General features: G+C 51.8%; 2 protein-coding genes across 4 annotated transcripts; one reads left to right on the top strand and one right to left on the bottom strand.

Annotated features, from left to right (window-relative positions):
* Positions 1–118: 118 nt before the first annotated feature.
* UNC45A (unc-45 myosin chaperone A) lies at positions 119–18,898 on the bottom strand. Of its 2 annotated transcripts, none has more exons than XM_005595465.4 (20): positions 18,808–18,898; positions 18,490–18,651; positions 18,214–18,250; positions 17,740–17,915; positions 14,380–14,472; positions 13,724–13,891; positions 11,539–11,707; positions 11,069–11,239; positions 9,184–9,355; positions 7,681–7,981; positions 6,696–6,790; positions 6,300–6,441; positions 5,788–5,928; positions 4,803–4,930; positions 4,526–4,592; positions 3,974–4,087; positions 3,629–3,744; positions 1,180–1,297; positions 916–1,071; positions 119–764 (listed from the first exon to the last, which is right to left on the bottom strand). In XM_005595465.4, the coding sequence occupies exons 1-20, from the start codon at positions 18,856–18,858 to the stop codon at positions 507–509; spliced, it is 2,835 nt and encodes a 944-aa protein (XP_005595522.1). In that variant the 5' UTR covers positions 18,859–18,898; the 3' UTR covers positions 119–506. The 2 variants fall into 2 exon arrangements, with proteins under 2 accessions (XP_005595522.1, XP_005595523.1); XM_005595466.4 differs by having other exon boundaries at positions 18,853–18,898.
* Positions 18,899–21,634: 2,736 nt separating this feature from the next.
* Positions 21,635–23,259, top strand: HDDC3 (HD domain containing 3). 2 transcript variants are annotated; one of them, XM_015444620.3, is made up of 4 exons: positions 21,635–21,755; positions 22,071–22,126; positions 22,237–22,477; positions 22,776–23,259. In XM_015444620.3, the coding sequence occupies exons 1-4, from the start codon at positions 21,644–21,646 to the stop codon at positions 22,904–22,906; spliced, it is 540 nt and encodes a 179-aa protein (XP_015300106.1). In that variant the 5' UTR covers positions 21,635–21,643; the 3' UTR covers positions 22,907–23,259. The 2 variants fall into 2 exon arrangements, with proteins under 2 accessions (XP_015300106.1, XP_015300105.1); XM_015444619.3 differs by having other exon boundaries at positions 21,635–21,821.
* The last annotated feature ends 4,156 nt before the right edge of the window (positions 23,260–27,415 follow it).

Below are 27,415 nucleotides of genomic sequence, written 5' to 3'. Positions count from 1 at the left end.
CTTTGCCACTGTGAAGCTCCATTGCACACTCACCCACGCCCAGCTCACACCCATACTCATCCACACTCAGAGACTCCCACCCACAGCAGCCCTCCCTGCCCAAGGACAGGGCACACAGTGGAGTTCTACACACTTTTATTGGAGGAGCAGGCCTGATAGCAGGCTCAGGCCACGCTCATAGCTGGTGAGGCTGCTGATGTGTGTGCCCTTCCAGATGCCTCAGGATCCACAGGCTGTGCTGGGATGCACCTTCCCCATTCCCTGCTGACTACAGTAGTACAGAGAAAGGGCCCCTCGCAGTGAGGCTGCAGGCAGTGCTGGCCAAGCAGGGCTGTGTGACTGAACGTGGCCGCTGACTCAGAACAGAGGACATCCTAGGGCAGCAAGCGAGGAGGGGCGAGAGTATTGGGCATGCCAGCCACCACCAGCCAAAGCTGCTTCTGTCCTTGCTCTCTGTGCCACAATAGGTAGCATGTGCATGAGCCTTGGGCCCAGGGACAGCCCCCTCACTCTCCATCTTGGTTGGGTTGGATAAGCCCATATTCCACTGCTTTGTCCAGGCAGGCTGCAGCAGCCCTTGTGACAGGGCTCTGGTCACCCTTAGCTAGCACTGACAAGATCTCCATCATCTCACTCTCCATCAGGGTGCTGGCAATCTGCCTTGAGGCCTCCACCATGTTCAGCACCACCACGGCACCCCGGTGCTGCAGCTCCTGGTTAGAACTCAGAAGCAGGGCCTGCAGGATCTCCAGCCAGTGTGTGGTCTGTGAGAAACAGGGTAGATATGACCCCCAAGCAACAGGCTCAAACTTGGCAAGGGACACACCCACACACCCTAGGACTGTCCCCTTCAGCTGCCACCATGCTGGGAGTTCCTGGTCCGTCCCCACTCCCCCACTGAGAAGAGGCACTGACCACTTGGGGAATGCGGCTGCAGAGCGTGGGCCGCATGGAGGTGAGCATGGCCAAGCCCCCGGCAGCCGCCCGCTGTAGCAGCTCATCATCCTCTCCACTGTACAGCACCAGCAGCTTCAGCCGGTCATTGCCCTGGGCTTCAAAGAGGTCCTGCACCTGTGGCCAGATGTGGGGAGTGGACCAAGTCAGCTGGGTGCAAAGCCCAGCCAGGGCACAGGTACCTCTGCATCCCCACCTGTCATGAGCACCTGGATCAACCCTTACCTCCTTGCTCATGGCCAAGTTACACATGCACTCTGTGGCTGCCCGGCGGATCATCTCATGCTCCTCAAACATGTAGCCTTCTATCATGGGCACAGCCTTCTCCTTCAGGATCTTCTGCCTGCAGGGCCACAGGAGGAAGCAGCAGGGATACAGTTTGGATGTTGTCCCTTCTAACCCTAATGTTGAACTGTAATCCCCAGTGTTAGAGGTAGGGCCTGATGGGAAGTGACTGGGTCATGGGATGGGTCCCTCATGGCTTGGTGCTGTCCTCGTGATAATGAGTTCTCATGAGATCTGGTTGTTTAAAAGTGTGTGGCATCTCGGCCGAGTGTGGTGGCTCACACCTGTAATCCCAGCACTCTAGGAGGCCGAGGCAGGCAGATGACTTGACGTCAAGAGTTCGAGACCAGCCTGGCCAACATGGTGAAACCTTGTCTCTGCTAATAATACAAAAAAAAAATTAGCTGGGCCTGGTGGTGCGCACCTGTAGTCCCAGCTACTTGGGGAGGCTGAAGCAGGAGAATCACTTGAACCCAGGAGGTGGAAGTTGCAGTGAGCCAAGATCATGCCACTGCACTCCAGCCTGGATGACAGAGGGAGACTCCATCTCAAAAAAAAAAAAAAAAAAAAGTGTGTGGCATCTCCCCCCACTGTCTCTTCCCCCTCCTTTCACCAGGTGACGTGCCTGCTCCTGCTTTGCCTTCTACTATGAGAAAAAGCTCTCTGAGGCCTCCTCAGAAGCTAAGCAAATGCTGATGCCATACTTATACAGCCTGTAGAACCATGAACCAATTAAACCTCTTTTCTTTATAAATTACCTAGTCTCAGGTATTCCTTTACAGCAATTCAAGAACAGACTAACACAGGCAGCATCATCAGAGTTTCTACATCTGCTCCACCCTTGCACCCACACCCTCATGCAATCAAGTCCTGGGCTGAGGATTTCTCTTGGCAATGTCCAAGGACCCTCTTGCACCAGACAGGAACTACAGTGCTTCTTAGCCTTCTAACCAGGCCTGGGAAATAGCATAGGATTGTGGAAAATACTCAAAATTAGGAGGCAGAAGACCAGGGTGGTTGTGATGGTGAGGCTAACGCCTAACATTTGAGGGTTTTTGCTTTTGTGTTTTTTTGAGGCAGGATCTCACTCTGTCACCCTGGAGTACAGTGGCTGGAGTACAGTGGCATGATCACAGCTCACTGCTGTAGCATTGATCCCCCAGGCTCAAGTGATCCTCCTGCCTCAGCCTCTCTAATAGCTGGGACTACAGGTGCATGCCACCACACCTTGCTAATTTTTTTTCCAACTGTTAAGTTCAGCACCACATGTGTAGGATGTGCAGGTTTGTTACATAAGTAACCGTGTGCCATGGTGGTTTACTGCACAGATCATCCCATCACCCAGGTATTAAAAGCCCAGCATCCATTAGCTATTGTTCCTGATGTTCTCCTTAATTTCTTTTTTAAATAGGGATGAGGTATTACTACATTGCTCAGACTGGCTTGAACGTCTGGGCTCCAGTGATCCTCCTGCCTCATCCTCCCAAAGTGTCGAGATTACAGGCGTGAGCCACCGTGCTCGGCCTCATCTGAGTACTTACCCTGACCAGGCACCTGGATCATCTTACTTAATCCTCACCATGGCCCTACGGTAAAGGTACTAGTGTGATCATCATCACTACTGTTCTGCAGAATAGGAAACGGGCTAAGTAATGAGTAATATATTCAAAGTCACAGTTAGTAATAAAACTAAAACATGCTGGCCGGGCGCAGTGGCTCATGCCTGTAATCCCAGCATTTTGGGAGGCTGAGGTGGGCAGATCACAAGGTCAGGAAATCTAGAACAGCCTGACCAACGTGGTAAAACCATGTCTCTAGAAAAATACAAAAATTAGCTGGGCGTGGTGGCGTGTGCCTATAATCCCAGCTACTCAGGAGGCTGAAGCAGGAGAATCACTTAAACCTGGGAGGTGGAGGTTGCAGTGCGCTGGGATTGTACCACTGTACTCTAGCCTGGGCAACAGAGCAACACTCCGTCTCAAAAAAAAAAAAAACTGAAACATGCTGATATGGCACAATGCTAGGGGCCAGGTACCCATGTAGTAAGTACTTTTAAGTGTATTTTCTCATTTTATTCTCCTCATCACTATGCCATGAGGTAGGTACTATAATCATCCCATTTCACAGAGGGAAAAACTGAGGCAGAGCAGTTAAATAACTTGCCTGAGGTTACCCATTTGCAATCAGGGAAGCTAGGCAGTCTGACTCTAGAGTCTGCCATGCCATGCTGCCTCTCGGCCTGTCTCCTCCTCTCTAATGATGCAGAGGAGTCACTGTGAGGCTCACAGAAGCCAATGACCGAGGAGCATTTCCCACTGTGTAAACTGCTGTGGGGGATATTCCAAATCCTGATGCCTGGTCCAGGCCCCGCAATCCCAAGGGACCTTACCGGAGCCTCTCGCTGATCCCGGCCAGGTTTGTTAGGGCCATGAGCGCCTCGAAGTTCTGCAGGCCTGAGCAGTTGAGGTGCAGCAGGGAGACAAGGGGCCGGACCACCTCATAGATCTGCAACATGCACCCACCTGTCGGGTACTTGCTGCAGGCCCCACAAGCCCCACCAACCCTGCAGGGAGGAGCCCACCCCTAAGAGAGTACTGCTGTCTCAGGCTGAACTCCCTGCCCCAGGGTTTGGCAAAGCTGAAACTTCCTGCTGGTCCCAAAGGGGAGCTACAGCCCAGCCCACAGGCCATCAGGGACAGAGGGAGAAGAAAGGACGGGGCAGGAAGATACGCACCCGCTCACCAGGGAAGGTCATCTCGGGGTTGGAGGTGATGGTGAGCTTGGCAAGGGCCTGGGCTGCCTTTGTCTGCCCCACGTCCGTGCCTTCCAGGGCCAGCGGGATCAGTGCCTGTAGGAACAAGCCCGTCACTGCTTAGGACATGCCTGGGAGTGTAAGACCCCAACCATCAGGCCCCCAGTCCCTGACCGTCCCACCTTTACCCTCCTCCCTCTCCCCAGGCTTGACTCCCTGTGCAGACCCTCTGCACCCAAACACTTCCTGAAACACCTCATAAGGGCTGGACATGGATTGTGCTGGGCATCAGGGCCATGGAGGTAAATGAGACAAAGGAATAGTAGAGCCTAGGACCTTCACAGCCACCAGTGTGGAGGGGCCAAGGAGCCTGCCCGCTTCCGTGTCACTCTCTCAGCGGGACAATGTTCCTCTGGCCATGAATAATGTTTTTCTGTCCCACATCTAACACCCAGCTCTAGCATGGCAGCTGCTGAGTCATGTTTTATAGGCTGACGGCTCAGCCATCAGGAAGAGGGGAGTAAACCAGCTTACCCTGCCGCCTCCCTGGGCAACCACAGTGCCTCGGTCCTCTACCTCTTCCACCAAAGCCAGGAAGACCCTGTGGGGAGAAGGCAGTGGTGCGCAGGCGGCTCTGGGACTCTGGCAGGCAGACGCTCCACTTCTGGGCTCAGCAAGGACGGCAGCCAGGCAGGCAGCCCCTGTCGCTCTAAGAGGCCCACAGCACTGGAACCTACACCCTCTGGAGCCACATCCACAGCCCTGAGGCTCAGGAGTTGGGAAAGGTTGGCTCCCACCAAGGCTGGCTTACCTGGAGAGCAGCTCTCTGCAGGAACTGGTCAGCACAGGGCTCTCCGTCTTCACCATGCACGCCATGGCCGACACCACACCTGCCGCCAGCAGCTTCTTCACCCGAGCCCGCACGAAGCTCGGCTTGTCCTGGGGGAGGAGACAGCTTAGGAGAGGGGCCTGGACTGACTCACAGAGAAAGGGGGACCCTTCTCACAGCAGCAGTTGAGGAACTGGGAAATAAAACAGCCAGACAGGCCAGGCGCGGTGGCTCATGCCTGTAATCCCAGCACTTTCGGAGGCCGAGGCAGGCGGACCACGAGGTCAGGAGATTGAGACCATCCTGGCTAACACGGTGAAACCCTGTCTCTACTAAAAATACAAAGAATAAGCTGGGCTTGGTGGTGGCCACCTGTAGTCCCAGCTGCTCAGGAGGCTGAGGCAGGAGAATGGCGTGAACCCGGGAGGCAGACTTGCAGTAAGCCAAGATCACACCACTGCACTATAGCCTGGGCGACAGAGCAAGACTCCGTTTCAAAAAATAAAAATAAAAAATAAAATAAATAAATAAAACAGCCAGACAAAGGGAAACAAACTGGCTTAAAAGGGAGGCTGTTGGCTGGGCGCAGTGGCTCACGCCTGTAATCCCAACACTTTGGGAGGCTGAGGTAGGCGGATCACGAGGTCAGGAGATCAAGACCATCCTGGCTAACACAATGAAACCCCATCTCTACTAAAAATACAAAAAAATTAGCTGGGTGTGGTGGCGGGCACCTGTAGTCCCAGCTACTCAGGAGGATGAGGCAGGAGAATGGCGTGAACCCAGGAGGCAGCGCTTGCAATGAGCCGAGATTGCGCCACTGCTCTCCAGCCTGGGCGACAGAGCGAGACTCCGTCTCAAAAAAAAAAAAAAAAAAAAAAAAAGAGAGAGGTTTTCTGCTGTGGATACTCTGGGTTAGCTGGTCCCCATGGTGGGGAACCCTCCAGCCCCTCTGGCGGCCCCTCACCTTGGGGTGCTGCTCAGGCACGTGCTGCTTGGCATACTTGGCCAGCTCCACCATCTTGGGGTCAGGCTCCTCATAGTCATAGCTGTTGGTGCAGTTCACCAGCGCCGAGGCCACCGCAAAGAGCACTGACCTCTCCTCAGACTGCCAGGACAGAGAGGCATTCACATGGGCATCCCGGGGCAGAGCAGCACTCAGATAAATGCTGTTCAGGCCCAGGCCCCCAGTTCCACCCTCAGCTGGGACCCTTGGGTACAGGATGAATTCAGGAAGCTCCCCAGGCCCCAGATTTTGGGAGCTTACAAACTTGACCTCCCCAGCTCCTCCAAGAAGAACGTCCTTGCTAACACCACTGGTGCTGGCCAACGTGCCCACACTACACGGAGAAGCCACTCAGTCACCAGCCCTCCTCCCTGGAGTCAAAAGACCCCATTGGCCAAGCCCTGCCAAGAAAGCCTGATAAGCTCTACTCCTAGACAGTGTCTCCAGGCTGACAGCAGGAACCACAGAGCTACCCTGCTGAGCTGGAACAGAGCCTTCAGAGCAGCCGCATCCTCCACAAACTCTTCCTTCACGTCGGCATCAAAGGTCAGGTAAGCCAGGCCCTCCACTGCCCAGCGCCGAGTGCCTGCATCGATCTGGTCATTGCACAGCCACCTGGGGACATGCAGGATAGTGGACAACCCTCAGGATTGGGGGTAGGGAGGAGCACACCAAGGCCAAGGGGGAAAAACCAAGGGTTTGGGCATCCCTTCAATGTATAGAAGCAGCTCACGTACCAGGATCCAGACTGCAGCCCCTGCCTGAGCCTGAGAGCAGGACAGGGAGGAGGCCCCAACTCCCACCCAGACCCTCGTGTCTTAAGATCTATCCCCACAGGTGGGGGACCACAGCAAGGCCAGACGACTCACTTTCGACACTGCTTAGCCAGTTTGAGAGTGGAGCCTTCAGCAAACTGCTTCATGCTGAAGTCAGTCCCTCCAGCCGAACCAAGCTTACAGAGTCCCTGGAGGAAGAGGGCAAGACCAGTTGGCCTCTGGGGAAGGAGGCAGGAGCTAAGCTCCTCCATACCTGGCTTGGACTCCCTCCCTGGCACTCTGCCATGGCCCGCTGGAGGCTACACAGACAAATCAGCACCCTCTCTCTTCAGACCACCACCTAGAGCATGTGGCAGCAAAATCAGCTAGTGGGTGGCCGCATGACACAGCATCTGCAGACACTGACGTGCTGGCCACTGGACCGTCATGGGCTCAACCCCTTCCCAGGCCACACTGAGAATGGCTCTGTTTCCTTCCACGTCGCACAAAGAAGCCCTCTGCAGGTGAAGTGGAGAGGTGTGTGGGGAGAGGACACGTGCTTCAGCCACAGCCAAAATCCTTATGGGATGGAGAAATCCAGGACTGAGTGCCCCATGGAGGAAGACCAGCTTCCACAGGGTGCACAGCCACAACAGGCTCATGGAGGGCCAGGTAGTCCCCAAACCCCCAAACCACCAGTTCCCGGGAACGCTGCATGACCCCTGTAGGCCCAGCCTTAAGCCCTGTGGTGGGAGGAGCCATGCCCACGTCTCTGGCCACAACAAGGCCCAGAATCTCATTCATTTATTCATTCATTCATTTATTCATTTTAGAGAGGGTCTTGCTCTGTTGCCCAGGCAGAAGTGCAGTGACATGGGTGGCTCACTACAGCCTCAACCTCCTGAGCTCAAGTCCTCCTGTCTCAGCCTCCCATGTAGCTGGACCTACAGGCATGCACTACCAAGTCTGGCTAATTTTTTTAGAATTACAATATTCCTTATTTTCATCTAGAGTGTGCTGGGACCGCACCCTGCAATACCAGCTGGACCAGGACCCCTGCCTGGCTGCCTGCCCACCCACCCCAGGCCCACCGTCTCACCACCAGGGCCCGGATGCGGATGCTGTCCTTCTCACTGCGCTTATATAGGTCCTTCAGCAGTGAGACACCATTGGCAGTGATGAATGAGGCCCGCTTAGCCTTGCCGGCTGCGTGGATCAGAGCTTCCACGGCCACCAGCTGCTCCTCCTCCTGCTCAGAGGCACACAGAGCAATCACACTCTCCATGACACCGCTCAGCTCCAAGGCCCGGTTGCCAGCGTCACACGGGCCCTGCAGGAGGCAGGACACCGTCTGGATGGCCCGTAGCTTCCCGGCCAGCCCTTGGCCCTCAAACCAGCTCCTGAGGGGCACAGGGTGACAGCTGTCACACCAAGGCCAACATAAAGGGACTCTTCTTTCCTCCCTTCCCCTCCACTGGCCAGGCACCTGCACTACTTGGGCAGAAACAGCAGGAAAGTTGCCAATGGGAGGACTAGGACGTTTCCACCTGGACAACAGTGGCTGATTTTCTTTATCGACACTTTCACTCGAGCCTTCCCTGACATAGTATCTAACACAGGTTACTCCCACATCACCATTGATGTCCCTTCCTGGACTTAAGCTCTGAAATGATTCTGCTTATTTCATAATTTATCATCAGTCTTCTCCTCAACAGCTGTAAGTTCCTTTGATTTCTTTTTTTTTGAGACAGAGTCTCACTCGGTCCCCAAGGCTGGCGTGAAATGGCGTGATCTCGGCTCACTGCAACCTCCACCTCCTGGGTTCAAGCGATTCTCCTGCTTCAGCCTCCCAAGTAGCTAGGATTACAGGCATCCACCACCACGCCTGGCTAATTTTTTTTATTTTTAGTAGAGATGGGGTTTCACCATGTTGGCCAGGTTGGTCTCGAACTCCTGACCTCAGGTGATCCACCTGCCTCCACCTCCTAAAGTGCTGGGATTACAGGCGTGAGCCACCACGCCCAGCCTATAATCTCATTTAAGAATAAGGACTGTTGCCCAGGCGCAGTGGCTCATGCTTGTAATCCCGGCACTTTAGGAGACCAAGGCAGGCAGATCACCTCAGGTGTGAGGTCAGAGTTCGAGACCTCACAGGCGTATGCCTGTAATCCCAGCTACTCAGGAGGCTGAGGCAGGAGAATTGCTTGAACTCTGGGAGGCGGAGGTTGCGGTGACCCGAGATCGTGCCATTGCACTCCAGCCTGGGCAACAAGAGTGAAACTCCGTCTCAAAAAAAATAATTAGGACTGTCATGTTTCACCTGTGTGAGAACAGATGCGTAGGAAGTGCTTGGTAAACCCAGTACGTGCTTGATGGCATTTGTTGCATTACTGGAACATTGATTTGAGAAAGAACCTCCCCGGGGAGGCCACTTTGGAACAGGAAGTGGGCCTTGGGGCCACTTTCCCTTTGTCCAGCCCCCAACTAGTCCTCCCTAAGCCTACTCTTTCTGCTGGAAACCTTTCATTTCTGCCCCTCCTCAAGGAGTCAGAACTTTTTTGCTGGAATCCCTGGCAACAGGAGGTGAAACAGACTTCCTTACTTGATGTAGTTTTCACAGAGTCGGTGGAAATTCTCCCTCTCCGCATCACACTTGAGGTCATCAAAGAGCTTGCTGAGGAGAATGGAGGCGCTCATGCGGCTGTTCGCGGTCACTGCAAGCTCCCCAGGAGGGTCCTGTAGAGAGCCCCCAACTTCCAAAATCTTTTTCAGACCTGAAAAGACACCCCATTTAGAAATTAGAACACTAGTTACAACCCCTACAAGTAAAAGGAAGAGGCTTCCTAGGAGATGCGGAGAAAAGCAAGACAAGAAGGCTACAGAGTTCTGACAACTGCGTCCAGGGCAGCCCAGAGAATCTGCTTAGCTGATCTGCTACCTAAGGGAGGCAGCTATAGGATCGGGAAGGACCTCAGAAGTGAGGCCTGCATGCCAACCCTGCCCCTGGGGCCAAATGCTCTGGAGCTTTGAGGTTCCTCATCTGTAAAACTAAGGGGAAAGGAATATCCACACCTCATAGGATCATTGTGAACACAATATCCACACCTCACAGGATCATTGTGAAAGGCCCTGCTCATGCAGGGCCTTTGCAGAGCTTTTCTTATTTATCTTTTTTTTTTTTTTTTTTTTTTTGAGACAGTCTCGCCCTGTTGCCCAGGCTGGAGTGCAATGGCGCGATCTCAGTTCACTGCAACCTCCGCCTCCTGGGTTCAAGCGATTCTCCTGCCTCAGCCTCCAGAGTAGCTGGGATTACAGGTGCGTGCCACCACGCCCGGCTAATTTTTTGTATCTTTTAGTAGAGATGGGGTTTCACCATGTTGGCCAGGCTGGTCTCAAACTCCTGATCTCATGGTCTGCCCACCTCAGCCTTCCAAAGTGCTGGGATTATAGGCACGAAGCAACGCACCCAGCTCTTATTTATGTTTTAGGGGAAAAGAGAGATGAATTGATATATCTACCTTTATTTTTTCCTCTAAGTATGGAAGTAATACATGCTCACTAAAAAAAAAAAAAAAAAAAAAAAAAAGGGGCCAGGCGCAATGGCTCATGACTGTAATCACAACACTTTGGGACACCAAGGTGGGTGGATTGTTTGAGGTCAGGAGTTCGAGACCAGCCTGGCCAATATGGTGAGATTCCATCTCTACTAAAGATACAACAATTAGCAGGGCATACTGATGTGTGCCTGTAATGCCAGCTACTCGGGAGGCTCAGGCAGGAGAATTGCTTGAACCTGGGAAACGGAGGCTGCAGTGAACTGAGATCGTGCCACTGTACTCCAGCCTGGGCGACAGAGTGAGACTCCATCTCAAAACAAAAAAGATACAGAAAGCTAATCCAGCCTCTCTGCTAACCTGCTTGCAGGCCCATTCAATGTGCATGTATCTGCACACACATATGATAGAAGAGTCTAACTTTGAGCCCCCTAAGGGTAGCTCCTATGTCTAGTAGGTGTTGCAAGAGCTGAATCCCATTGCTCTGGAGGATCTTCTCAGTTCCAGCATCCTCCTGGGCCAAAGGACACACTTCAGTGCAGACACATGGCTGGAGATAATCACAACTTTTCTTCCTTTTTTTTTTTTGAGACAGGGTCTCCCTCTGTTGCCCAGGCTGTACTGCAGTGATGCAATCATAGCTCACTGAAGCCTTGACCTCCCAGGGTTAAGTAATTCTCCCACCTCAGTCTCTGGAGTAGCTAGGACTGCAGACGCACACCACCATGCCCAGCTAATTTTTTAAATTTTTCATAGAGACAGGGTCTTGCTATGTTGCCCAGGCTAATCTCAAACTCCTGGCTTCAAGTGACCCCCTGCCTCCCAAAGTGCATCATCCACCATGCCTGGCCCCACTCACAACTTTTCTTACTACTCCTAAGGATAAACAAACTTCAGCTGCCCAAGCAAGTTTTTGTGAACTATTTCACCTACCTTGGTCAATGACCCAGAGGGTGAGGCTGTTGTTGGGGTCCTTGAGAGACTTCCGGGGCACTGCTTTAATCAGGAGGGTCAGGGCATTGTCTCGGCCTTGGCCAGAGACCCCCACCTCTGTCAGCAGATCTAAGAGGTTACTGATGAGGACCTTCAGCTCCCGGGCAGGATCTGGCAACAAGAAGACATCAGTGGGCTCCACAGCAGCCCAGCCCTGTTTGGCCCTTGAACTTCAACAAACCAGGGAGACACAGGGAAGGGGGGATCCACATCCCAGGCTCCAGACTGAGCTCCAGCTTTGTCCTGAGACACCTTGGCTGCTGAGAATCTAGAGTAAAATAATGTCACCAAACCGTATTCCAAACAACCTGCAGCTCCAATTCTAGTCCCCAAAAAACTGGCCTGGCTGGCTCAGCCCCATCCCTTCCATGACAGTAACATCCAAAGACCCCAGACCTGCTTCCACTCACCCACGATGATGGCGCCTTCTTTGCCTTGGAATCCTTTTTTGACACCTTCCTTGAGGGCATCAAACATAACCTGCAGTAGGTGGCAGGCAGCCAGGGACACAGCCTGGTTTTCCACACCCAGGATGGAGACTACTCGCCGAGTTCCCAGTATGCTCAGGGTTGCCACTGTCTGCGGTGGGAGAGGTGGACAGAAACTTCCAGTTGGTCAAGGGCAGCCACAGATATCCCTAACTGTAAGTTAGAGAATATGGCCAGAAGGAGAGAATTGGGTGGAAGGCCCAGCTCCAGGTGAAACCAAGACAGAACAGATGGCGTGACCCAGGGTAATGGCAGGATAATTTTGTTAGAAAGACTTCCTAAAGGAAACATTCCAGAGCAATGCCCTACTACCTCTCCTTGGTGCCAGAGAAGACACAGTATACTGTGGCCCTGGGAGCAGTTGCTTTAGCTCATGTCTCCCCAAGAAAAAGACCTAAACCTAGACAAAGCTACCTGACCACAAGGCTAAATGGTCTAGTTCTTCCCCAATCTAAACCCTGAGGTTCTTTCCACACCCTGGGGATGTGAATGTGCACGGAATGGGCCCATGAGACCTCTCCACCCCGTTTCTAAGCTGGAGAACCCTAGAAGGCCTGCTTGGTCCACTGAGCCCTGATCCTGACTGCTTCCACTTAGCAGCTGAGTGTCCTTGGCCAAGACTGTGAACTGGGATGGACCAGAAGGCAGGAGGGAACAGAATGCATATGCTTTTACCAATCTTAGCCTTGTGAGACCCAGAATGCAGCCCAAGCTCAGCCTAAAGAGATTTCATTGACTATTTCACAGTTCCACTCCTATCTAGGAATTGTGGGCTCCCCTAAAAGCAACCAAGGGTCTAGTCTTTGGTTCCCTCTCCCCTGGAGCAAGCCAGCTCAGGTAAGAGGGGGATGTGGACTTCACCACACTGGCCCAGGAGCAGGACTGTTCTTGCTGAACTGTCCATGCTGGGCCACCACCATCCGTGCTGAGAATCATGTTGGGGCCAAGCCCTACGTGTCTGGTCACTGTCTCAATGGTAAAGAGATGCTGTGGTGGCCAGGCGCAGTGACTCACGCCTGCAATCCCAACACTTTGGGAGGCTGAGACAGGCGGATCACAAGGTCAGGAGATCAAAACCATCCTGGCTAACACGGTGAAACCCCGTCTCTACTAAAAATACACAAAAATTAGCTGGGCGTGGTGGCGGATGCCTGTAGTCCCAGCTACTCGGCAGGCTGAGGCAGGAGAATGGCGTGAACCCAGAAGGCGGAGCTTGCAATGAGCCGAGATTGTACCACTGCACTCCAGCCTGGGCGACAGAGTGAGCCTCCGTCTCAAAAAAAAAAAAAAAAAAGATGCAGTGGTGACATCGCTGACCACATCACTCACTATGAGGACTCTCTGCTCCAGAGGAAATGACAATTTGATCTTTAGAGCAAGGACAAGTGCCCTTTTCTGGGCAATGAGCTTGCTTGTGCCATATGGACACTGAAGGAGTCAATGACCAATGTGTTTTTGGGAGTTGGCTGCAGGAAAGCTGGGGCTCACACTTGTAAGCCCCCCACAAAGCAAGTGCTTGGGGTACCCCAGGACTGTTTTTGCTCTTGCTAGCCCCACTTCATCCTAATTTATGTTGGTCTTTTTCACCCCATTTTATTTTTTCTCTCTTGTTACACGTATTTCCTTGTACTCTGCCTTAAGTTATTTTTGTTTGTTTGTTTGTTTTTTTGAGATAGTCTCGCTCTGTCACCCAGGCTGGAGTGCAGTGGCATCATCTCGGCTCACTGCAACCTCCACCTCCTGAGTTCAAGCAATTCTCGTGCCTCAGCCTCCTGACTAGCTGGGATTGCAGGTGCACACCACCACGCCTGGCTAATTTTTTTATTTTTAGTAGAGATGGGGTTTCTCCATGTCCCCCAGGCTGGTCTTGAAACTCAAGTAATCCACCTGCCTCAGCCTCCCAAAGTGCTGGGATTACAGGTGTGAGGCACCATGACTGGCCTAAGGTCTTTTTAGAATAAGATAAGGGGTAGAGGGTGGGTGGAAGAGTGGATGGATGGATGGATGGGTAGATGAGTGGATAGGCAGATGAGCAGATAGGTGGACGGAGGGACGGATGGACAGACAAAGGGACTGAAGCAGTAACCAGCCTCTCCACTCCACCTACCCGTGACTGATGCTCAGAGCAAATGCCAACCAGCGTACGCAGAGCTGCCAGCATGAGGTCAGTCTCTCCCGTGTCCAGCAGACGTTGCAAGAGCTGAACCCCATTGCTCCGGAAGATCTTCTCTGCTCCAGCATCCTCCCTGGCCAGCACCACCAGGTTCTGAGAAGCCTACGTCAAAGGAAGTACATTATAATGTTGACACTGCACGTGGCATAGGACGCAGCACTGGTGAGCAGGGGCCCTGAGCCCCAGACCTCACTGCTTCCACTTCACAGTTGAGTGATCACGGCCAAAAAATAACCTCTTTGAAGTTTAGCTTCCTCTGTAAGTAGAGGGAAGAGCCTTCTCTCAGAATTGATGGTTAGAGCAAATGAGTCCCCAGCACAGCCTGAGGGGCTGGGACAGTGCCTCAGTTACCTCCGTACACCCAGCTCCTGGCACAGGGCTTGGCCAGCAAGGCACTCTGTGAACTCCTTGGTTCACGCTAAAGCCCCAGACCCTCAGATCTCCCATCCAGGCCCCATGAGCCCAGCTGCACGATTGGAGGAGCTGCAGAGCAGGGCAGCAGGGGCTTTTGGGGCCTACATGGGTGAAGGGTACTATGGATGGGTGGCTCTTGTGGGAGCTCACTTACTGACTCAGCCCGGGGCCTATACCTTTTGCTTTTTCTCAGTGCCCTTCTCTTCTGGGTCCAACAGTATTTGAAACATCTGTTCCACTTTGGCATCCGTCGAGGACATGTATCGCACCTAGACAAACCAACAAAGCATGGAAGAAATCATGGCTCTTGGCCAGAGACATCATATTCCCTATTCATTTGTCTCTGGCTCCTCACTCTGGGAGGCACAGTGAAGATGTCTAGGCTCAGGGCTAGCACCTAGCTACCCTGGGCAGGAAGAGACATGCCTGGCAGTGCCTCCTAAATTTCCCGCAGTTGTTTTTCTTTCTGAGCGATTTCCTGCTTGGGCAGCAGGGGAAGCGCCCATGCTGTAGTGCCTTTCGGGAGGGGAGGCATCCTGTCAGCTACAAAGCAACCCACTCACAGTGGTGCCATCTACGTTGTGGCAGTGTGAATGGGCTGCCCATGGCACTGAACTAAGCATTTATAACTCCTGCCAGGGAGCTGGCAGATTGTGAGGTAGTTGCTAACACTTCCTTTAGCTCCAGAAATCTCTTTGGACTGTTTTAAAAATAATCTGAGCTGGGCACAGTGGCTCACGCCTGTAATCCCAAAACTTTGAGAGGCCGAGGCAGGCGGATCACCTGAGGTCAGGAGTTCGAGACTAGCCTGGCCAACATGGTGAAACCCCGTCTCTACTAAAAATACAAAAATTAGCTGGGTGTGGTGGCAGACGCCTGTAATCCCAGCTACTCAGGAGGCTGAAGCAGGAGAATCGCTTGAACCTGGGAGGCAGAGGTTGCAGAGAGCAGAGATCCTGCCACTGCTCTCCAGCCTGGGTGACAGGGTGAGACTCTGTCTCAATAATAATAATAATCTGAATGGGCAAGATCATTCTAGGCCTACCCCCACCCCCCAGAGTCCTGGGCATAGATGGTGGCACAAGCCTAGCATGTGGGCCACCTGCCTTTTTCTCTCGCACCCATGGCAGCCATGACTAACCAGTCATGGCATGTTCCCCTGCTCAGCTCAGGCAATCTGCTTCCTAATTCTTCTCAACATAGGATTCTGGGCAGCCACTGCCAATCAGAGTTGGCACTGAGAGAGAAAACCTATTTGCTTTCCCAGGTTTCAACATTTCAGTGAGGTGTCTGCCATCATGTTATCTGCTTCCACTGTGTCAGCATTTTAACATCAAATTATCTAGTGAATTTGAGCTTGGTTATAGTTCATAATGGTCTTTAGATTCTTTTCTCCTAATTTAAAAACATATATATTTTATACAACTTCTCTTTATTAAAAAAATATGAACAGGTGATGCAGTCTCCTTTGGAAAGTCCTCTCAATCCCATTCCTTTCCCTAGGGGTTGCAATGTTATCATTTTGATGTATATCTTTTAAAATATTTTCCTAGGCCTGGCACAGTGGCTCATGCCTGTAATCCCAGCACTTTGGGAGGCCAAGGCAGGTGGATCATGAGGTCAGGAGGTCGAGACCATCCTGGCTGGCATGGTGAAACCTCGTCTCTACTAAAAATACGGAAGAATTAGCCGGGTATGGTGGCAGGCACCTGTAGTCCCAGTTACTCTGGAGGCTGAGGCAGGAGAATGGCGTAAACCCAGGAGGTGGAGCTTACAGTGAGCTGAGATCATGCCACTGCACTCCAACCTGGGCGACAGAGTGAGATTCAGTCTCAAAAAAATAAATAAATAAAATAAAATATTTTCCTGAAAAAATAAAGAAACAAAAATGCATATTTGGCCCGGTGCCATGGCTCACACCTATAATCCCAGCAAGTTGGGAGGCTGAGGTGGGTAGATCCCTTGAGCCCAGGAGCTCAAGACCAGCTACCTGGGCAACACAGTAAAACCCTGTCTCTACCAAAAATATAAAAATTAGGCGAGCGTGGTGACACGCATTGTCCCAGCTACTTGGGAGGCTGAGGTGGGAGGATCGCTTGAGCCTGGGAGGCAGAGGTTGTACTCCAGCATGGGTGACAGAGTGAGACCCTGTCTCAAAATACATAAACAAAAAAATAAAAATAAAAATAAATTTTAAAAATAAAATATTTTCAGCTGGGTGCAGTGGCTCACACCTGTAATCCCAGCACTTTGGGAGGCCGAGGTGGGCAGATCACGAGGTCAGGGGCTCCAGACCATCCTGGCCAACACAGTGAAACCTTGTCTCTATTAAAAGTACAAAAACTTAGCTGGGCGTGGTGGCACGCCCCTGTAGTCCCAGTCCCAGCTACTTGGGGGGCTGAGGCAGGAGAATTGCTTGAACCTGGGAGGCAGAGGTTGCAGTGAGCTGAGATCACGCCACTGCACTCCAGCCTGGGCAACACAGCAAGACTCTGTTTCAAAAAATAAATAAATAAATACATAAATAAATTAAATTAAATATTTTCCTTTGTATTTATATACCCAAGTGTACCCACAGAAAAAATATAGCATTATTTTGCTATGCAGGGGATCATTAACATAAATGATATAATACTATATGTGTTATCATATATTTTTCTTCTTTTCTTTTTCAAAAGAGACAGGGCCTCACTCTGTCATCCAGGCTGGAGTGCAGTGACACAATCATAGCTCACTGTAACTGCAAAATCCAGGGCTCAAAGGATTCTCCTGCCTCAGCCTCACAAGTAGCTGGGACTACAAGGGTGTGCCAACACACCCAGCTAACTTTTTAAGTTTTGGTAGCAACAGGGTCTCACTATGCTGCCCAGGCTGGTGTCAAACTCCTAGCCTCAAGTGATCGTCCCGTCTTGGCCTCCCAAAGCACTGGGATTACAGGCATGAGACAGCATGCCCTGCCTATTTTGCTTTGTTTATTCAACAAGTGTCCCAGAGCTTTCCATTTCAATATGTGTGTATCTACCCATTCTCAGTAACTATGTAAGAGTCTCTAGTAAGGACATTACCCAATTTATTCAGCCATTCCTCTATGGCTGGGCATTGAGGCAAGTTCCAAGCTTTTACTACAAAAAAGGCTGAAATAAACATACACATGTCTACTTGTGCATGTGGGCAAGGTTTCTGTGAGAGAAACAGCAAGAAGTAAACATATGGGATCAAAAGATACGCTCATTTCAAATTTGATATGCTAAAGTACTCTCCAAAAGAGCTGTACCAGCCTCACCACTGATGTGTCTGCCTCTCTCCTTCTTGAAAAGTATACAAACTTTTAAATGTCTGCCAAACAGACCTCCAAATCAACAGTAACACGCTGTCATCTTAATTTGCTTTTCCCTGGCCACAGGCAAGGTTAACCAGAATTCTATATGTTCACTTGCCATCAGTATCTCTTGTCTGGAGAACTGTGTCTGCACCCCTGGCCCAGATCCCTTCACCACCACCAGTCAAGCTTCCACCTCTCTGGGTCACTCACATACCTTCTCCTGAATCTGGCCCCCGATGTTCCGCAAGGCCTCCTGGAAAACTTTGTTCTTGGGCTCCAAACTCACACATCTCTGCAGGTCAAGGACAGCCTGGTCGAGGCGGCCCAGCTTCTCTAGGGCTTGGCTCCGCCGGTAGAGTGCTTTGACATCCCCACCATCCTTTTCAATGGCTGAGCACAAACAGGAGCGCTGTCAGCACCCATGAGGCCACCATCTCCAGGCAAGAGCAGTAGGGAAAGATCTCGAGGAAAGGCCAGAAGGTAGGGGGACGAATGTGGGGCTCGGTGCTTCAGCCTCAGAAAAGGTGAGGGTAGCTGCAGAAAAGGAAAGGCCCGAGGCAGTGGGAAAGAAAGAAGGCAGATGTGTCTCTGGGGCCAAAGGAGGAGAATGTGATGGTGCAGCGGTCCCAGAGTCCTTGCCCACCACAGAAGCCCTACAGCTCCACACGAGGGTCCACCATTCCCCTACCTTTGGATGCCTCTGTTTCTGCTTTGTCGTAATCTTCCTGTAAGAGAAAGACAGCAGCCTGAAAGAATGGTCATCTCCCTTTCGGGGCACTAACCAGGCAGCAGGGGTACTCTCGCTGTCCAAGGTCACCCGATCCCCCTTCACGCTGAGGTGCAAAAGACATCTGGCAAGCGGGGATGGCCTGGGAGCTTGAATTCCCAGCTGGGGCCCAAGCATCAGCTGAGATGGGCGAACCGGGGCCCGGCAGGCAAGGGGAAGAGCGCCAGGCTCCCTCACCAGCTTGAGGTGGCAGGCGGCCCGGTTCCGGTGCAGAATGGCCTGGTCCTGGGGCGTCGCGTCCAGACCCAGGGCCTGAGTGTAGGCCCCCAGGGCGCCCTCGTAGTCTCCACATTTGAACAGCTCGTTGCCCTCTTTCCGCAGCTGCTCCACTGAGCTGGCCTGTAGAGAGAAAGGGGGCGGAAACGTCGGAGGGGGTTCGGGGCAGAGCCCTGGAGAAGAGGAGGGATAGGCACGAGCCTCATGGATGGGGAGAAGGAGGCCTGGGATGGTCAGGGCGGGTGCGAAGGGGTGATGGCGCGGGGATTGGGTACGCACCCCGGAGGTGGCCGGCCGGGGCTCGGGGGTCCCTGGACCACTCACAGTCATCGCGGAGAGGTTGTCCCGTGCCCGCGCAGGCGCAGTCTCTGGGGCGGGACGAGTCTGGCTCCGGACGCTGCCGGGAGCTGCCCCGCCCCACTCTTGCGTCGGAGGTGGAGTCAGAGAGGGGCAGGGCTAAAGAGTTAGCGCGCCCGGGCAGGGGCGGGGCACTCGACTCTGGATCGCAGGTGCAGGCAAGCTCCGGGCGCGCCTAAGCTGTCCCCGCGGAGACCTGCAGGAGTTCACGGCGGAGGACCCGGAGGGAGGCCTGCGGTGGCTCCAGCCCCGACCCCGGCCCCGATCGCAGCAGAAGTGCACAAGGTCTGCGGTCATCAGGGTCACAACCAGTAGGCTGTAGAGGCCCAGCACTAGGAGTTGTCCTGGGCCCCTGCGGGAGAGAAAAAAGTATCTGGATCCCGGCCCTGGCCGCGCTCTGGCTGCTGCGCTCTGTGGGAGTACAGAACCCCTGGGAGTCCGGAGAAAGCTCGGGACTCCATCCCCAAATAAGTGTAGTCTTACATACACACATTTGCATACGAATTTAGGAGCTCATCCTAGAGCCACCCATGGGCAGATTCAGTATGGCTCCCTATTACCCGCTTGCACAGCCCCCTGAACTTCTCCCTTGTAATTGTAATCATGATCTACATGATTTTCTGTTGCGGTCTGTCCCTTCACTAGTCTGTAAGTTACAAGCCTCCCACCCCATAATTTAGGAACAGAGCCCCAGATATTGGAACACCCTGACGATGTTCCAGTGGCTCCGGGGTTGGAGATCTCACCTGAGGATGGGCGGGGGCGGAAGAGCGGACAGGTTGACTTGGTACAGGGCCTCAAATTCAGCCCGGGTGCAGCAGGAGCCCCCTGCAGCCTGCAGGTGGCAGCAGTAGGCTTCCTCTGGAGAATCAGAGAGACGAGGGCAAAAGAAACCAGGGTAGTGGTGGCCATTGACATCCCGGGTGGTCTGGCACAAGTGAGGGTGGTGGACCACAGCTGAAGAGAGAGGTTGGGGGGCTAGAAATAAGCAGGAGGGATCTTTCCACAGCCCACTCCACCCCTACTGGAGAGTAAAAGAGATCAGCCCCTACCGGAAGAGCAGGCGCCCTTCCATTCATCCCCATCAGTTCCAGTTCCCAGGAATAGCCCATAGCACGATAGGCAGGTGGGCCACAGGGGTAAGTGCTGTACCTGAGAGAGAGGTTGACTGGACAAGGGTCACCCAGCTGAAGAGCAGCAGTAGCCCCACGGATAGGCCTGTCAGCAAGGGGCCTGACCTTCTTCTCCAGACGCCCATGAGATTTCACCACCACCTCTGTCCTGGTCCTGGGAACTCTAACATCTCTCTTTCTAGGCCATGACTGCATAAATAAGGAAATAAAAATCAAAGCCCCAAGGCCCTCGGGCACCATTAATACAAGTCTGAAGCTTCTCTATCACAGGCTTTTAGAGAGAGATGACAGGGACTGGGTTTCTATCTCCTGTTGGAACACGTGGGGCCTGCATTGCCAAACTGCTGAAGGAGAGAAGGCTCAAAGGACTAGAGGACAGAATGAGGGATGACAGAGCAGCTGAGCCATTAGTATGAAGAACAAACAAGCATTTAGAGCCAAATATGTTTTTACCCATTCTCCAACTTCCAGGCTGTCACGGAAGCTCTGGGAATTCCGACCCTTCTATTTCAGGTCCCAAAGACCTCACTTCCAGCATGTGGGGCTTCCCTCCCTAACCTCTGCTACATGGCAACCACCAAGACTAGCTGAAAACCAAGGGTGAGTCCTTTATTAGCTTTTCCCCTGGGCCTCATCTGCCCCAGCTACCAGCCAGAACACAAAAGCTACCTGTCTAATTAGAGTATACTTAGCTAATAGGGAACCCCCTCTCACAGAGGAGTTCCATAGGGACCATCAGGTCTCTCTTACCCCTCAGCTGCCCTAAGACAGGGAATTTCTCCGGAAGGCTCAAGGCCACCAGCCAGCAGAATTAAGTGTTATTCCAGTGCCTACCCAAGCCTGACAACATCATGCTTCCAGAACACCAATAACAATACTCATCACCCCAGGGGCCCACAGAAGGTGCCTAGAGACTGAAATAGGAGCTCTCATGGCATAAGGCAATGCGAATTTCATCTGCAACACTGAGAACAAAGGCAGTTCCTGCAGAAACGTCACAGCTACCTGGGAGCCTAAGTCTGAAGCAATTAGGCAGGGCTCCCAGTGAAGGCTCTGATTTTTCAGGTCAGGCCCTAGGGTCTCCTGGGTCCAAAGGTGAGGCTCCCCCCCCCGCCCACAGAACCTGGCCCATCCCTGCAGGGATAACTATTTTTAGAACACTTGGAGAGTTTTCAGAGCTTTGCCAGGTTGAAGATTGTTCATGGGGGGAGTTTCTGGGAGAAGCTGTCTCTGACTCTGAGGGTAGGTGGATTGTCCTTTCTTCCCGCTCCCATAGTCCCCTGAGCCTTCCCACCCTGGATTCAGCGCACTGTGAGACCACTGCCTTATTTCTTGTCTGTCTTCCTCTTTTCCACAGACGGTGGGCTCCCAGAGAGCCAGGCTTATGTTCTTTTTGCACCTCCAACAGAGTACATTGAGCTGGCGGCTGTGATGCTGAAGGCAGCTTTCCACATCGCTTGCTCTCTGCGCCGGGGCATGTCAGCTCTAGAGGAATTCATCTGGGGCAGGCCCAACACAGCCCGCTGAATTAGCCTCCACGATCCCCGGGCCTCCCCGGCGCCAGGGGGCGCTGTAAACATTCCGTCCTGGCACCCGCTGCCGCCGTCGCCCGCCCCATCCGCGCGATGGGCTCCGAGGCCGCCCAGCTGCTGGAGGCTGCCGACTTCGCTGCTCGCAAGCACCGGCAGCAGCGGCGGAAGGACCCCGAAGGGACCCCCTACATCAACCACCCCATCGGTGGGCTCGTCGGCCGCGGAGCACCGGCTGCGGCACCGGGGGTGGGGACTGGGAAGGATACGTGGGGTGCGTGCAGCTCATTGAGCACCTATTTTGTCCCAAGCTTAGTGCGATATACCGTTTAAGCCTCTAACAACTGGAGCGGTAGGCATGATCGTTCCCTTTGTCGGTTGACACCCAGAGGGTGAGGGACTTGACCAAGGTCACCCAGCTAGTGAGAGGCCAGGAGGGGCCACATCTGACTCTCCAAAACCCACAACACACCGCCTTGGAGCTATCTCCGACCTGACTTCCTGCTTTGCCCCTCCCCATCAGGTGTGGCTCGGATCCTGACCCACGAGGCGGGAATCACTGACATTGTGGTGTTACAGGTAATTTTCCCCTTTCTCTGCCAGGAGACTGGGATGGGGATCAGGGGCCCCGTTCAGCAATGGGCATCCCTTCGTTGACATCTCAGGGCTAAGTGGGAACTTGTCCCCAGGCGGCCCTGCTCCATGACACGGTGGAGGACACAGACACCACCCTGGATGAGGTGGAGCTACACTTTGGGGCACAGGTGCGGCGCCTGGTGGAGGAGGTAACAGATGACAAGACTCTGCCCAAGCTGGAGAGAAAGCGGCTGCAGGTGGAGCAAGCGCCCCACAGTAGCCCCGGGGCCAAACTGGTGAAACTGGCAGACAAGCTGTACAATCTGAGGGACCTGAATCGCTGCACCCCAGAGGGTACGCTTTCCTATGGGCTCTAAGGGAAAGGGTAGGGGGGTGCCGCCTTCTGAAGACACAGGTTGATCAGTTCCCCTGAAAAACCCTGGGCATTCTTAATTCCCAAATTAATCCTACTGGACCACTATTTACTCTTCTTTCATACGGTAAAAATACAATAGCTGGGCCAAGGGGAAGTTTTCAGGACAGCTCATCCCATCAGGAACTCATGGCCTTGAACCAGGCTTGCCAGGAAATGGGGAAAAGGCAGTGCTTTCCTTGACATCACGCTAGCAAGTTTCTGTCGACTCTTACGCAGGATGGTCAGAACATCGAGTCCAGGAATACTTCGAGTGGGCAGCGCAAGTGGTGAAGGGGCTTCAGGGAACAAACCGGCAACTGGAAGAGGCGCTAAAGCATCTGTTCAAGGAGCGGGGGCTGACACTCTGATCAGTGCTTGAAGCTGTCCAGAGGCACAATTCCAGCCTCATTCAGGCCGGAGAGGATTCATACACCATCTTTTCTGTGCCTCCCGAACTCCCTCCATCCTTCCCAGATACTACAGGCCAAAAAAAGACTTGCATTTTTTCTTAATCTGAAGGTCTCCTACTAACTAAGCTGAGCCCCGCGTGTGGGAATCAGATGTACCCATCCATTTGTGATGCACTCACTGCCTCTCCCCAAGTCTTGGGTCTGTTTGCTATTTTGCATGGTGGGATCTCTGGCCCCTCAGGGACTTGAGATTATATAAGTACTAGTTCCTAAGATGTTATGGAAAATAAAACCTCTGGGTTAAGGTTTAAGCTGCTGCTGCTGCTTCTCCAGCCTCCTGAATGGGGGACTGTTAGGCTGCATATCTGTCCTCCAGCAAAGCAGGACTAATTGTGTGTCCCTGAGTCACCTCCCTCAGGTTGGGGGCCTCAACCCTCCAAACCTGGCTTCCTTATCAGTGAGATGGGTTGTGTAATTATCAGGTTAGATTGTGACGTGCCTGATGGAGCCTGATACATAGGTGCTCAAGAAATGGTAGCACCCTTCCCCGGTAAAAAAGTTGGAAGGGGCCGGGCGCGGCGTCTTTCGCCTGTAATCCCAACACTTTGGGAGGCCGAGGCGGATGGATCACTTGAGGTCAGGAGTTCAAGACCAGCCTGGCCAACATGGCAAGGCCCCATCCCTACTAAAAATACAAAAAGAATTAGCCGGGCGCAGTGGCTCGCGCCTGTAATACCAGCTACTCAGGAGGCTGAGGCAGGAGAATCGCTTCAACCCGGGAGGTAGAGGTTGTAGTGAGCCGAGATCGTGCCACTGCACTCCAGCTTGGGCGACAGAGCGAGACTCCATCTCAAAAAAAAAAAAAAAGAAAAGACCTATTGGAAGGGAGTGCCGCCCGCTTACTGACAACATTGCTGGGCACGGGAGAGACCCCAGCAACAATATCATTGGGCCGGTGGGGGACTGCGGTTCCCCAGTACCTCAAGCCGCGCCGGAAACTCGGTGACTCGCAATCCCCTCGCCCTTCCGCATTGCGGGTTACTTTGGTTGCTAAGCGAGAGGGACTTCCGGGAAGGCCCGGAAGTGGCCCGGGGCTGTCCGAACCCGGGAGCTCGGCAGTAGGCGGAGTATAGGGGAGGTGGTGGAATTTTGCTCAGTGGTCATAGGGAGGGATTGCCCGCTGGTGGTTTTTTTAGTCGTTGCTGAGCAGCTGAGGTTTATTTTTATTTATTTTTTTCTGCATCCAGTCATCCATTAAAGCAAAGTTTATTAAGTTGTCTGGAAAAGCGATCATCTTCGGTACAAAGAAATTGTTAGGCCAAAGCTGTTCCACTACGTTAGTTGTTTGCCCAAGTGAAGGCCCCAACGGAGGGCTCTGGGAAAAAGTAGGTGAAGGGCAACCAAAAAAGCCGAATTAAAAGAAAACAAATGAACAAAGTTCAGTGTAATCCCCAGGGTATGGTACATTTTGGAGAACTTTGTACTTAATTTTTTTTAATTAGTTTTGCGGGAGTAGGATTACAATTTTTTTTGTTACAAAAGATGGCTTTGTTGTAGTCCACTTTATATATTTTGTTGCCCGTGTTTTTAGTGTCATAGCTAAAAAATTCTTGCCAAATCTAATGCCATGAAGTTTTTCCCGTTTTCTTCTAGGAGCTTTATCGTTTTCGTTTTTTGGTTTGGTTTTTTTGTTTTGTTTTGTTTTGTTTTTTTGCTTTGTTTTTTGAAACAGAGTTTCGCTCTTGTTGCCCAGGCTGGAGTGCAATGGCGCGATCTCGGCTCACCACAACCTCCGCCTCCGGGATTCAAGCGATTCTCCTGCCTCGGCCTCCCGAGTAGCTGGGATTACAGGCGTGCGCCACCACGCTTGGCTAATTTTTGTATTTTTAGTAGAGATGGGGTTTCGCCATGCTGGCCAGGCTGGTCTTTAAGTCCTGACCTCAGGTGACCCACCTGCCTTGGCCTCCCAAAGTTACCGTTTTATCTTTTAAAGGTAAAGTCTTTGATCCATTTTGGGTTACATTTCTTTTTAAATCGATTTAATTTGGCATAAGGTATACAACATGATATTATGAGGCTACATACAGGTAGTAAAAAGATTACTATAGTGAAGCAAATTAACACATCTATCATTTCACGTAGTAACCCAATTTTTTGTTTTTGTGGCAAGAACATTTTGGGTTAATTTTTGTATATGGTGTAATTTTTTGTATATACACCGTATACAAAATATGTGATGTATGGTTTTGCTTGTGGATGTCCAGTTTTTCTAGCACCATATGTTGCAAGGTCTGTCATCTTAGTACCTGTTTTTGGATTTTTTTTATTTTTTATTTTTTAGTAGAGATGGCGTTCTACTATGTTGGCCACGCTGGTTTTGAACTCCTGACCTCAGGTGATCCGCCCACCTCAGCCTCCCAAAGTGCTGGGATTACAGGCCTGAGCCACTGTGCCCGCCTGAATTTTCTGTTTGTTTTTGAGACAGAGTCTTGCTCTGTCGCCCAGGCTGGAGTGCAGTGGCACAATCTCGGCTCACTACAACCTCCCCTTCCCAGGTTCAAGTGATTCTCCTGCCTCAGCGTCCCTAGTATCTGGGATTACAGGTGCACACCATCATGCCCGGCTAATTTTTGTATTTTTAGTAGAGATGGGGTTTCGCCATGTTGGCCAGGCTGGTCTCAAACTCCTGACCTCAGATGATCCGCCCACCTCACCTTCCCAAAGTGCTGGGATTATAGGCGTGAGCCACTGTGCCCCGGTGGCTTTTTTAAGTATGTTGAAAGTACATCTCACTCTGCAGCTTCCTTTACCCTCACCAATATTTTTGAGATTTATGTTGATACATGTATATATTTACATCATTCCTTTAGTTTACTTAATAGTATTTTATTAACAGATAGTATTTTATGTGTGCATTCTCTTTTGACAATTAGTTGTTCATTTTTCACCACACCAAATAGTGCTGCAGTCAACATTCCCATATGTTTCTTTGTGCATGTGAATCACAAGATATGCTTATATTCTGAACAAGAAGAAGAAGAAGAACCCTTTGGATAAGTTTTTTCTTTCTTTTTTTTTTTTTTTTTTTTTTGAGACAGTCTCGCACTATTGCCCAGGCTGGAGTGCAGTGGCACAATCTGGGCTTACTGCAACCTCCACCTCCCAGGTTCAAGCTATTCTCCTGCCTCAGCCTCCCTAGTAGCTGGGACTACAGGCGTGCGCCACCACACCCAGCTAATTTTTTGTATTTTTAGTAGAGATGGGGTTTCACCACGTTGGGCAGGCTGGTCTCGAATTCCTGACCTCGTGATTCTCCTGCCTCGGCCTCCCAAGGTGCTGGGATTACAGGCGTGAGCCACCGCACCCAGCCTTGAATAACTCTTAACAGTATTGCTATCTAGAATTTTAGTTCCTTCCTCTTTTTAAACTATAAAATAGTATTACATGTATAGCCAATATTTAGGTATACCCTCCCGCTCATCAGTTCATGCCCCTAGACAAATTCTCTTTTTGCTTAGGTACGCCTATTTTCTTCCACTAAAGTTTTGTACATTGCAAACTCTTGAGTCTTTGTGTGTCTGAAAATGTCATTTCCCCCTTGCTCTTGAATGGTGTAGCTGAGAGCAAATTCAAGGTGGAGTTTTCTCTAGGTTTGAATGGACTCTAGGTGTCTATTGTAGCTAACTAGATGTCTGCTATCACTGTGACTGTCTTTCCTTTGTAAGACTTTTCTATTTTCTTTTCTTTTTTTTTGAACAGCATCTCCAATTTGCATTCATAAAATTACTAATCCAAATTGCAAAAGTAGACTTTGTCTTTTTTTTTTTTTTTTTTTTTTTGAGATGGAGTCTCACCCTGTCGCCCAGGCTGGAGTGCAGTGGCACGATCTTGGCTCACTGCAAGCTCCGCCTCCCGGGTTCACGCCATTCTCCTGCCTCAGCCTCCCGTGTAGCTGGGACTACAGGCGCCCGCCATCGCACCCGGCTAATTTTTTGTATTTTTAGTAGAGACGGGGTTTCACCGTGTTAGCCAGGATGGTCTTGATCTCCTGACCTCGTGATCCACCTGTCTCGGCCTCCCAAAGTGTTGGGATTACAGGCATGAACCACCGCGCCCAACCCAAAAGTAGACTTTTACAGAATCACAGGTCAGTAACAAAACAGGACATGAAATGTTTCAGAGATTTTTTTTTTCCTTTTTTTTTTTTTTTTTTTTTTGAGATGTAGTCTTGCTCTATCGCCCAGGCTGGAGTACAGTGGTACAATCTCGGCTCACTGCAACCTCTGCCTCCTGGGTTCAAGCGATTCTCATGCCACAGCCTCCCAAGTAGCTGGGATTAAGGTGCACACCACCATGCCCAGCTAATTTTTGTATTTTTAGTAGAATCTAAAATACAACTAAAGACAACTTTGGGATCTGGCCTCCCAAAGTGCTGGGATTACAAGCATGAAGCCATCGCGCCCAGCC

Source organism: Macaca fascicularis, chromosome 7 (genome assembly GCF_037993035.2).
Source record: "Macaca fascicularis isolate 582-1 chromosome 7, T2T-MFA8v1.1".
Lineage (NCBI taxonomy): Eukaryota > Metazoa > Chordata > Mammalia > Primates > Cercopithecidae > Macaca > Macaca fascicularis.
The sequence above is the reverse complement of the archived record's forward strand: the minus strand, read 5'-3'. Positions and strand labels throughout refer to the sequence as shown.